Source organism: Amblyraja radiata, chromosome 33 (assembly GCF_010909765.2).
Source record: "Amblyraja radiata isolate CabotCenter1 chromosome 33, sAmbRad1.1.pri, whole genome shotgun sequence".
Classification (NCBI taxonomy): domain Eukaryota; kingdom Metazoa; phylum Chordata; class Chondrichthyes; order Rajiformes; family Rajidae; genus Amblyraja; species Amblyraja radiata.
The window spans coordinates 6,537,648-6,549,587 of record NC_045988.1 but is presented as its reverse complement, the minus strand read 5'-3'; the positions used below and the strand labels follow the sequence as shown (position 1 = coordinate 6,549,587).

At 45.9% G+C, this 11,940-nt stretch overlaps 1 protein-coding gene across 11 annotated transcripts in view; it reads right to left on the bottom strand.

Moving 5' to 3' along the window:
- Window positions 1-2,036: 2,036 nt before the first annotated feature.
- Window positions 2,037-11,940, bottom strand: part of ncam1 (neural cell adhesion molecule 1) — a 347,020-nt gene continuing 337,116 nt past the window's right edge. For all 11 annotated transcript variants that reach the window (XM_033049728.1, XM_033049735.1, XM_033049729.1 and 8 more), the window contains one exon: window positions 2,037-4,514. In XM_033049728.1, coding sequence (XP_032905619.1) covers window positions 4,415-4,514 — 100 coding nt within the window. In that variant the 3' untranslated portion in view covers window positions 2,037-4,414. The remainder of the gene's footprint in view (window positions 4,515-11,940) is intronic.

Sequence of the window (11,940 nt, the reverse complement as noted above, 5' to 3'; positions counted from 1 at the left end):
GACTAGGGTGGCATGGTGGCGGTTCGATCGGACTATGGGCGCTGTCTATACGGAGTTTGTACGCTCTCCCCATGACGGCATGGGTTTTCTCTGGGAGCTCTGGTTTCCTCCTACACTCCAAAGACGTACATCAGTGTAGGTTAATTGGCTTGGTAAAATTGTAAATTGTCCCTACTATGTATAGGTATAGTGTTAGTGTGCGGGGATTGCTGGTTGGTGCGGGCTCGGTGGGCTGAAGGGCCAGTATCTCTAAACTAAACTAAACCTGACTATGTTTGGCCCATATCCCTCTAAACCAATCCTATCCATGTACCTGTCCTCATGTTTCTTAAACGTTGTGATAGTACCTGCGTCAACTATCTCCTCCGTAGACACAAAATGCTGGAGTAACTCAGGCAGCATCTCTGCAGAGAAGGAATGGGTGACGTTTCGGGTCGAGACCCTTCTTCAGACTAATCTGGGAAAAGGGAAATGAGAGATATAGATGATGATGTGGAGAGATAAAGAACAATGAATGAAAGATATGCAACAAAAAATGATGATAAAAGTAACAGCCCATCGATAGCTGTTTGTTGGGTGAAAATGAGAAGCTGGTGCAACTTGGATGGAGGAAGGATAGGGAGGGAATGCCAGGGTTATTGAAGTTAGAGAAATCAATATTCATACCACTGGGCTGTAAGCTGCCCAAGCAAAATGTGAGATGCTGTTCCTCCAATTGGCGTTAAGCCTCATTCTGACAATGGAGGAGGCCTAGGACAGAAAGGTCAGTGTGGAAATGGGAAGGAGAATTAAAGTGTTTAGCAACCGGGAGATCAGGTGGGTTCAGGCAGACTGAACTATGGCAGCTCGTTCAATAAACCCACCAACCTTTGGAAATATAACTCCGTTCCTTCACCATGGCTGGGTCAAAGTCCTGGAACGCCCTCCTTAACAGCAGGGTGGGTGTACCCACTGCCCAATGACTGCAGCAGTTCAAGAAGGAAGCTCACCGGCAACATCTCAAGCACAGTTAAGGATGGGCAATTAAATGCAGGCTCAGCCTGCAAAGCCCACATCCATTAAATACATTTAAAAAAAGGAAAGCACATTGACATCTCTGTTCTAAGTCACAGAGTGAAACAGTGTGGAAACAGGCCCTTCGGCCCAACTTGCTCACACCGGCAACAATTTCCCAGCCACACTAGTCCCACCTGCCCGTGTTTGGTCCATATCGCTCTAAACCTGTCCTGCCATGTACCTGTCTAACTGCTTTGTAAATGTTGGGATTGTCCCAGCCTCTGGCAGCTCGTTCCACATCAGTGTTGATGTGTAGTCTTCCTTTCCACTCCGGGATTCTGAAGAAGGTTCCAGACCCACTAATGATGTTGCCTCCACAGATGCTGCCTGACCCATTGTGTTCCTCCAGCACTTGGTGTACCAAAGTAAGGTTAGTTGAGATAAGACACAAAATGCTGGAGTAACTCAGCGGGACAGGCAGCGGCTCTGGAGAGAAGAAATGGGTGACGTTTCAGGTCAAAACCCTTCTTCGGACTGAGAGTCAGGGGAAAGGGAAACGAGAGAGTTGGAAGGGTAAGGTGTGAAGACAACAGATCAAAGCAGACGATGATCAAGGAAATGTTCATTGTTGACTGAGGTGAGGCATACAAACAGTAACATTAATCAGGAGGGTTCATGAGGGTAGAATTAAGCCATTCGGCCCATCAAGTCTACTCCGCCACTCAATCATGGCTGATATATCTCTCCCTCCTAACCCCATTCTCCTGCCTTATCCCCATAACCCCCAACACCGGGATGGTTTATACAGTCAGAAACAGGCCCTTCTGCCCAACTCGGCCGTGCCGGCCAAGATGCCCCATTTTGAGCTGGTCTCATCCGTCCACGTTTGGCCCGTACCCCGCTAAACCTTCCAGTGACGGTCATATCTTAGGTGTAACAATGTCCAAGACTGGATCCCCAACCGCCCGACCTGAACCGTCTGAGCCACGACTCTTGGCCGACGGGAAAAAATGTGTCTGAAACAAGGACGCGGCCATTCATCATATTTTGTAGTTTTTATTGAACACAAGTATCTGACATAATGCAAAGTCAAAAATTCTTGGTTAGTAGTCAGTATTTACACCATTGATAGTGGAAAGGTGGTTTTATCCGCACTCAATAAAAAGTTCTGCAACAGGAGAGAAGGCTCTAAGTGCAGGGTATTCTGGTTAGGGGTGACAGTGGAGGCTCTGTCTATGATCCGGGGAAGAAGCACAGGCTTTGAGATTACGACTGAAAGGGTGAAAGTCTGTGTTGCTATCTGCTCAAGGCACGAGGGCTGCATTACTTTCTCCGCGTCTACTTGGGAGCTGCCGTGTTTGCCCACTGTTGTAACTGGGGAGGGGAGCCTCCGGCGAGATCGTAATTGGAAGCCCTCAGCCGATATCCCTCCGATCCTAGTGGGGATCGATGGAGGGGGGATGGGGGGTAGTGTTCACTACCGGCTAACCGCAGCACAGCGATAAACATGTTATTTTTAAAAGCACTTCTTATTTTTCACCAGGTGCAACGCAGGAGATAAATAGTCCTCCTTGATTACAACACCTAGTTCTACCTGTTCACCGAAGATGCATTTGCAAACCAAGACAACAAACATTTATTCCTTTTGCTAGGGGGGGGGGTCGTTGCACACATGCAATGATCTGTGTAAACTTGGTCCCATGACAATCCCAGCACGAATACTACATCGAGTGACAATTGGGATGTCACTAGATAACTATATTGGGGAGGGGGGTGGAGAGGACTTGATTTAAGGCAGCATTGCAATCAGATGGCATTTCCTTTTTTGCTGTGTTGCTGGAGCAGTAAATTAAGTCGGAAACTAATCTGCCGGATCCTTGTCTCCTCTGCGCACAGGCCAAGCCTTGGGGATGGAAAGTGTGGTTGAGGAAGCTGCCCCCAATGTCACCCCTACAGTTGAACATAAGCAAACACTCGAAGCAAATGACAAGACCAGTATTTTCACAGTTTGAACTTACAAATTAGCAATGCGATCATTACTGGACTGAGACTGCACACAAATTAAAAGGACATGAAAGATTAATACCCCCATTCGATTGTGCTAATGGGGAATGTTCCCAGTCTAACCATTTTTTTAAAAAACATTACAGGCAATAAAAGTTATAACACATGGAATTCATGCCCAAACAGATTTTTGCCTCACCTTATTTCTGTTTTACATTTCCCCACCCAGTGACGGCATTATCCCACACAATCTTCAGAACTACTTGCTACACCTTTCACAACCAAGCTATGTTGAGTTTCTCTTTGAAATACTAATGACAAAAAACACACTATAATATTCACGCATTCACAGTGCACAAGCTTGCAGTTTTTTTTTAAGAAATTGAAACATTGCTTCAGAAACGGAAATGGGCTACAGAACGCCTTTCACCGCTGAATGGAGGCTTTTGTAGCTGAAACAAGCAGGAACAATTAACTTTGAATGGAGTAAACTGGTCTTAATATGATATGAAATCAGGCGGTACAACTCAGGACTTTAATTTCTGAGAGCAGGTCAGATAAGCAATGTGTTTCCTAACAAAAGTGTAACAAGGAAGGATATCGCCAAAACTTCCATTCAATAAAAATATCGTGGACAAAAGCAAGCTAAACTATCGTCATTTTGAACAGGCTTTGGAATAAACAGTTGCAAAGCCTGTTACACTGACACAATTAGAACAGGTCAGGGATTAAACAATTATCGTTTTGTGGTGTGTACCAATAAACACTGAAAATAAAAGTTGGCAAAAAAATTAATATTCCTTTCATAAAATTGAATACTGCAAATTGAAATATACTTCACATATGCAAATTTACAAACCTTCTGTTTAGTCAAAAGCTAACTCAGGATCAAAACTTGCAAAATAAAAAAAAAACTATAAACATAGGTTAAGATAGCAATGCTTTGTGCACGTAATGTACTTGTATGAACAGTGAAGCAATCACATTTGTAGCCTTGCAACAGTCATTTATAAAGCTGTGTTTTAATCGGTTTTCTTAACTTTGAAAAAAAAGAGGATAAAAATCAGTTGTGGCTGTTTCTACAGGAATGTACCGAAAATTTGTTTAACTTCAGACGCTATAACATAGGAATAAACTGAAGGCGTTTCTCAGTGTTTAACTAACTGAAGAACTCACACATTATCTACAAATCACAATCCTTACTAAGCGCAGTGAAAAATGATAACTAAAGTACCCAGGTAATTCTCTTTACCAATTTTAGTCACATGGTCAACTCTTTTAATGAAAGAATTTTACAAAAAAGCAAGTGCGCCACAATTGATCCTCTTCTGAGCTGAAATCTACAAACAGGAAAACATGTTCAAAAATAATAAAAGAGACACTGAAGTGAGAGTGGTTTCTGCTTTTGTGTTGATCATGCTTTGCTTTCATTCTCATTTGTTTGTGTGGCTTCATTAGGAACGGTCTTTACTTCTGTCCCTTCTTGTTTGGGCTTCTCCTCTAAGGGGACCTTCCTGTCAACCAGAGAGTGATGAAGAACATGAATAACCAAGAAGTGGAAGGGAACGAAAGCACCCCGCAGTGGGTGGGAGTGTCAGGAGAACACTGTCATGTACACTCCACCCGGGTGACTCCAATATCTGTACACTTTAGATATAGTTTCAGAGGGGAAAATCACTGCTCAGTGCAGAATAGTTCAAAACACTTTTCACGCCACCAATTGGGTGACTGCTCTCAATGGAACTAGGAAGATACCACCACATCCAGGAAAATCTTCAAAGTTCCCTGAAGGACATGAGGTGTCGGAGTAACTCAGCAGGTCAGACAACATCTCTGGAGAATGGAGAGGCGACATTTTGGGTTGGGACCATCCTTAAGACTGATTGTTGGGGGAGGGGGAGGGGGAGGGGGGAGGATCCCAACCTGAAATGTCACCTATCCTCATGTGCTTCAGAGATGCTGCCTGACCCGCTGAGTTACCACCTGTTGAGTCCTTTTGTGTATTAACCAGCATCTGCAGTTCTTAGTTTCTTCAATGTTCCCTTGTTACTGGACAAGATTGATCCCCTAATTCTGAAAGAACAAATGGCCTTTGAATCTCCAAAATAATCATTTTGCATGCAATTGGGTTTCATCAATATATATATATAAAACACCATCTCCAAAGAATATGGCGTGAGAACGTTGTATGAACCAAAGCATCAAGCATGCTTAAAATATGAAGGCAGCACAGGGAATGAATTCACGGAAGGAATCATGATGGTGCAACCTGCACTTGTGACAGACAGTGAAACAGATAAAGCCCCCACCAGTTAGTGCATTGAAGGTTGCCCTGGTGCACCACCACTTCACAGTGACCCGGCTCAAGGGCATCTCTTACCTGCTGAATTCACCACTGCTACCCAGCACACACTAAGAAGTGTCTCCCAGTCTAAAATAATCCCTGCTGAACGAGCCAAACTTCTCTCCCAGTTCATTTATGTTTTCCTCATCACTCACTGACTTAAAAAAAAAAAAGATCACCACACCACCAAACAAACATTTTTTAAATGGAATTTCCAAATGAAACCTGGCTCACAAGCTTCAGAAGCTAGCCTTGTAATTTAATGTTTTAATTATCGTGACAGAAGCAAGCTAAACTATCGTCATTCATCTCGGACCCGGTGAGAAGGTGGCAGCAATGGGGACTACGTTTTTTTTATCAGAGATGTTTGCTGTACAGTTCTGGTGGAGGTTTACAATAGTCGCACAGAGGAAGCTGAGACATGCTGTAGTCCCACCACCAGGATGGGGAGAGGTCCATGTCACCAGCAAGTAGCTGAGGAGCAGGAGCGTGCTGGGAGCAGTAGATACCTGACACTTCCTATCCAAGGGATGGGAGAAGAATACCTCTCACTGCAAAGCCGTCAACCGTGACCTAAAGTCCAATCCCCAACAATCCCACAACGCACCTCTACATCACTGACTGCAAAACAAATTCACCACAGAATAAAAATAAATAAATTTCTAAATGAAACTTGCTCACTAGCTTCAGAGGCAAGCAAGCCTTCATAGATTCATGTGATAGGGGCAGAATTAGGCCATTCGGCCAATCGCGTATTGTCTTTCTGCTGACTGGTTGGCATGCAACAAAAGCTTTTCACTGTAGCTCGGTACTCGTGACAATAAACCAAACTAAACGAAAGTCTACTTCGCTGTTCAATCATGGCTGATCTATCTATCCCTCTCAACCCCATTCTCCTGCCTTCTCCCCATCACCCCTGACACCCGTACTAATCAAGATTCTATCAATCTCCGCCTAAAAAATATCCATTGACTTGGCCTCCACAGCCGTCTGTGGCAATGAGTCCCACAGATTCTCCACACTTCCCATTATTGATCATCTTCCATGGGCCTTTGATCATCCCAATGCTTCTGCATTCAACAGTGTTTCTGGAGCAGGGTTGTAGCAAGTCCTGCCTCTCGGTGGACCAGGTGATGGGTGGACTTTGAGGACAACCTTGATGAGTTCTGGACCTTGAAGATCCAGCCACACTTGCCTCACCATTGTGGTCTGTCCAATAGGTCTCACAGCTGGCTGAGATCTAGATGGGCACTGGTGGAGTGGGAGGGCAGATGTCACTCAGAGAGAGTGAGGCAAGCTCATGTTCCCCGAGTTGCTGATAGGATGGCACAAAGGAACTCTGGAAAAGCAACAGAAGGCAGATCGCTGGAGTGATTATCGTCCAAATGCCGAGTCGGAGACGGTCAGTCGGTCAGCAAGCCTCGCAACATCGCCATCTGCCCCCATGCAGGCAGGCAGCCCAGTCTTCCACTTCCGTCCTCTGCTCCTGCGTGGCCTCCGAAGGTGGTTGCAGCAGAAACTGCGGCTTTGGCATTGAAGCCCTGCATGGGTGGCTGCAAGGGTGTAGCAAACGCATTGGCAACGAATGGACCGCTCAAGTCCTGCCCAACCAAGATGGTGCTGGATTCCTCCCTGCTCCACGATGTTCCACGGGACTTCTTGGTGGGCTTCCCAGTTCCTCGAGGACTTCCTTCCACACCCACATACCCTTCGGCCCTGGTTGATCAGCCGCCGAGACAAAGTCATCACTTGAGGTCTTGGCAGCAGAACCCTTCTGACCCCCCCCCCTCCCCCCCCCACCCTCCCATTCACCATCCTCCACCCTGGTGCCTGGCAGCACAAAACCGGTGCAGACCCCTGACTCCACGCTGTTCAGCTTCAGGATCTGTAGTGGTGGGAAACCTAGGAGCGGTATATTCATCTTCACCAACATTGTTGTCCAGCACCTAGCCAGGTGGCAAACACTGGGGTACCTGAGAACAGCAAGTGCGAGAGGGTAGGTCTATATGGAAAGGTGAATGTAAGGGGTGCATCTTCCATGGTCGAGAGTGTGGGACAAGAGGGGGGTCCTGACGGTGTTTCAGTGCCAGGATGCCTTCATCTTCACCACTGCCCGAGCTTCCGTGATGGCCACTCTGACAATAGCCAGCACTCTCCTCTCTGTGGGGCTGAGATACATAGGCAGGATTCTTCCGTCTCCTGGAGCCTCCAGTTCTGTAAGAGAGCATCACCGATGCTGTGGAGATCAGTGGATGGGCACTGGTCATCTTGATCATCCAAAGGTGATGTGTCTTGTGAACTTTGCACCTTCCTTGACCACACAAGGAAGTAGTCCAGCCTAAGGATGTTTGACTTGACTGATGAACGGGGCTGCCGAGTGTTGGGAATGGTGCATTGAACAGTGACTGGAGCCAGTGGCACGGACAATGGGTCATGCCCTTCACTGACTGCACATGTGAGGTAATTGAACTACTTGTGGCATTCTACCTAAAGAACCCGCTGCATTGGAGATCCACGATTAGTCCTCTTCTCGGGCCATTCCCCATGGAGACATTGCTCTTCACCTGGGTCCACAACAGCCGGGGTCAACACCGTGTGCACCCTTGCACCCTTGCACCTGAGGGTCTTCTGGCAACTTGCTTTACCTCAAGGCTCCAAGTGCAACGTCAGAGAACGGGACCCATTCACTTCATTCTTCCCTTCCCCAGGCCAGGTTCTCTTTGACGACAACTGTCGGTAGCAATGGTGGAGGCACAATGGTGCCAACTTGGTGTGGTACAGAGGCAAGTTCCCCGGACATTGGAGTTTGTGCCGTCGGTTCAAGCAGACTGGAGTTGGAAGCCCATAGTGAGCGGACGGGTCAGATGTGCTTCTGCTTACAGCGTGACCAACAAATGGGGCTAACAAGAGTTAGTTACTACCAAGCACAACAATAACTGAAGTCTTAGCACTTCCAACACCCAACTCAAAACTCAAACTCAACTCAAATTAAACATTAATGTTTTATGTGTAGGTACACAAAAATGCTGGAGAAACTCAGCGGGTGCAGCAGCATAGATGCTGCTGCACCCGCTGAGTTTCTCCAGCATTTTTGTGTACCTTCGATTTTCCAGCATCTGCAGTTCCTTCTTAAACAAATGTTTTATGTGTCATTCCTAACTGTCACTGTATGTCATGTTGTCGGGTGGAGCACCAAGGCAAATCCCTTGTATGTGAATACTTGGCCAAGAAACTTATTCATTCAAACTGAAAACCCTACTGGGAACCAGAGAAGGATTAGAGTAACTGCACCTTACAGTGCGTCAGTGTTTACTGCACCTACGGGCGTCTCTTTGTGATCACTTTCAGGGTTAATTTACTGCACAACACGTAGGAGATGAGATTCTGAAGGACACAAGATCATTGCAGTAACTGGCCAGAAGCAAATGGGAAAAAAAAAAATGAAGTCGATTTTAACAAAAAAAAAAAAAAAGCTGGAATTCCCCCTGAAGCAGAAATCTGTGTACAAAACACATGCACAATGATGAGGCAACCCATGCATGAAACGTGGTCATTATTCAGACAAAAGGAAGGCACCAGAGGAGATGGGGGTCACTAGACACATGTTTATTCGTGTGTTTACCAAAGTGCTGAGGATCAGCACTTCCATGATCGGCCATTTCAAGTCTGGCTCTGATTGAAGAGCGGGGGAAGGGTTGCTGTCTTTGATCGCTGAGGCTAATAGTGGGGAAGGGAATGATCTTCCAAGATGGCGGCCAAACCCAGGCGACCATTTGCGTGCTGGCCACAGAAGCCAATCTACAATCACATGTTACAATCGCTCCACATTCTTACATCTGTTCCCTTACCATGTATCTATACACTGTCAATGGCTCGATTGTAATCATGTATTGTCTTTCTGCTGACTGGATAGCATGCAACAAAAGATTTTCATGCCATAAAAGCAGTACACGGGACAATAAACTAAACTGAACTTCTGGCTGTAGCACTCACCGCTTGTTTACTCTTACAACCTCAATGGAACCGAGTCCACAACCGCCCAGCGATCGCTTGCACTGAGCAGCGATGGATTCCCCTCACAAACCTGGCACGAGTGAAGCTGATCATATTAATTTTCATTGGTTTTGAGTTGAGTTGAGTTTATTTTATTGTCACCTATACCAAGGCACGGGGGGAAATCTTTTGTTGTGTGCCAACCAGTTGGCGGAAAGGCAATACATGATTACAATCAAGCCGTCCACAGTGCACAGATACATTATAAAGGGAATAACTCTTGGTGCAAGGTACATCCAGTCAAACATAGTCCGAGGGTCTTCAATAGTAGTTGAGGAATGCTCCCTAGTTTTGGTAAGGTGGTTCAGGATATGAAGGCCAGGTTGGCAGGATTTGTTAAAAGCCTGCTAAACACCAGCTAACTAGAGTGCAGTCCTGACCAACCATCTACCTCATCTCAATCGTAAGTGGAAAGTACTTTGAAATGCCGACACTTTTGGAAATGAAGCAAAAAGAAGCTAAATTGCAGTTGAAAGGTGCTCGATCAATGCAAGTCTCTTACTGATTCCCAGAGTTCTCAAAGCTGCCTTACAGCGCCAATCCTGACTACGGGTGCTGCCTGTTCAGAGTTTTTGTGTTCTCCCTGTGACCGTGTAGGTTTTCTCCAGTTTCCTCGCACACTCCAAAGATGTATAGGTTTGTGGGTTAATCGGCTTTGGTAAAACATTGTAAACTGTCCTTAGTGTGTCGGGCAGTGTTAATGTATGGGGTGTTCGCTGGTCGACATGGCACTCGTTTCTCGAAGGAAATGATCTAAAACGCTTCGTACTAACTGTTTACTAGCTTGTTATCTCAGGTCAGGACCCCCTTGACGTTATTCCCTTAAACTGTCATCCACAGCACAAGACAGTGCTCTCCATTCTTGGGTGCCAGCTCCATCTGCAGATTCTTGGACCTTACTCACCAAGTCCTATTGCAATGCTCAGGAAGTAAAACTGAGTTTTGATGCTTACACCCAGACACAACTTGTTGGGTTGTATGATTAGACCCCAAATTGCAAGAAACACCAATTGAAATAATTTTGAATTTATAAAGCCAAAAAACACATAAGCAGGCCCTTCGGCCCAACTTGCCCATGCAGAACAGTTTCCTCAGCTGTAATCGGGCAACTGAACGATCCTCTCAGCAGCTAGAGTGCGGTTCTGATCTCCCATCTACCTCATTGGAGACCGTTGAACTACCTTTACTTAGACTTTATTGGACTTTATCTTGCACTCAATGTTGTATCCTTTATCCTTCTTCTGTACACTGTGGAGGGCTTGATTGTTATCATAAATAGTCATAGTATCATACAGCGTGGAAACAGGCCCTTCGGCCCAACTTGCCCGCACCAACCAACATGTTCCATCTACAGCAGTCCATCTTGCCTGCGTTTGGCCCAAATCCTGCCCTATCCATGTTACCTGTCCAGGTGTCTTCTACATGTTGTTATGGTACCTGCCTCAACTACCTCCTCTGGCAGCTCGTTCCATATTCCCAGTGCCTACTGTTCAACAGGTATTTGGGAAGCTTAACTTGGTTTTAATTTACATTTTAAATTCTACTTATGCAAAGGGTAATTGTTTTGGAAGGCAGGTTCAATATTAATGAAAAGCTGAAGTCATTTTATTCCCTTCAGCTCAACCAATACAGTGAGCACATTAATACGTGAGCTGGAAAGTTGTGTCAAACACTAACTAATATGCTGTTGACACGAATTAGCAAATTCATTTTCCCCACTACAATTAAAGATAATTTAAATTGCCTGTGATGTTGCAATTCAACTGGAAAGAGCTTCATGTTGAACGAAAAGGCAACGGTGCAACATGTTGTTGTTTAATTGGAATGATCCGTACAAATTTAGGTGACATGTTTACGGAATTACGATCAGTTACGGAAGCTACTAAACCCGTCCCAAATAATTAGCCCCATCTGCGTGCCTAAGCATCAGAGAATGCCGGATTTCTCCAAAGCATGTTAGGCACGGTAGCGCAGTCGTGGAGTTACTGCCTTCTGGACAGAGACCCGGGTTTGGTCAATGGTCAATAGACAATAGGTGCAGGAGTAGGCCATTTGGCCCTTCGAACCAGCACCGCCATTCAATGTGATCATGGCTGATCATCCCCAATCAGTACCCCGTTCCTGCCTTCTCCCCATATCCCCTGACTGCCTAATTTTTAAGACCCCTATCAAGCTCTCTCTTGAAAGCATCCAGAGAATCTGCCTCCACCGCCCTCTGAGGCAGAGAATTCCATAGAACTGGTGTGCCTGGTTGGCGCTGGCTCGGTGGGCCAAACAGGCTGTTGACACACTGTATTTCTAAACTATACGGCTCGATTGTAATCATGTATTGTCTTTCTGCTGACTGGTTAGCACGCAACAAAAGCTTTTCACTGTACCTCGGTACACGTGACAATAAACTGAACTCAAATGGATAGGAAAGGTTTGGAGGGATATGGGCAAATGGGACAAGCTTAGATGGGACATCTCGGTCTGCATGGACGGGTTGGGCTGAAGGGTCTGTGTCCGTGCCGTACCACTCTATGACTGCGTTAAAACGGGAT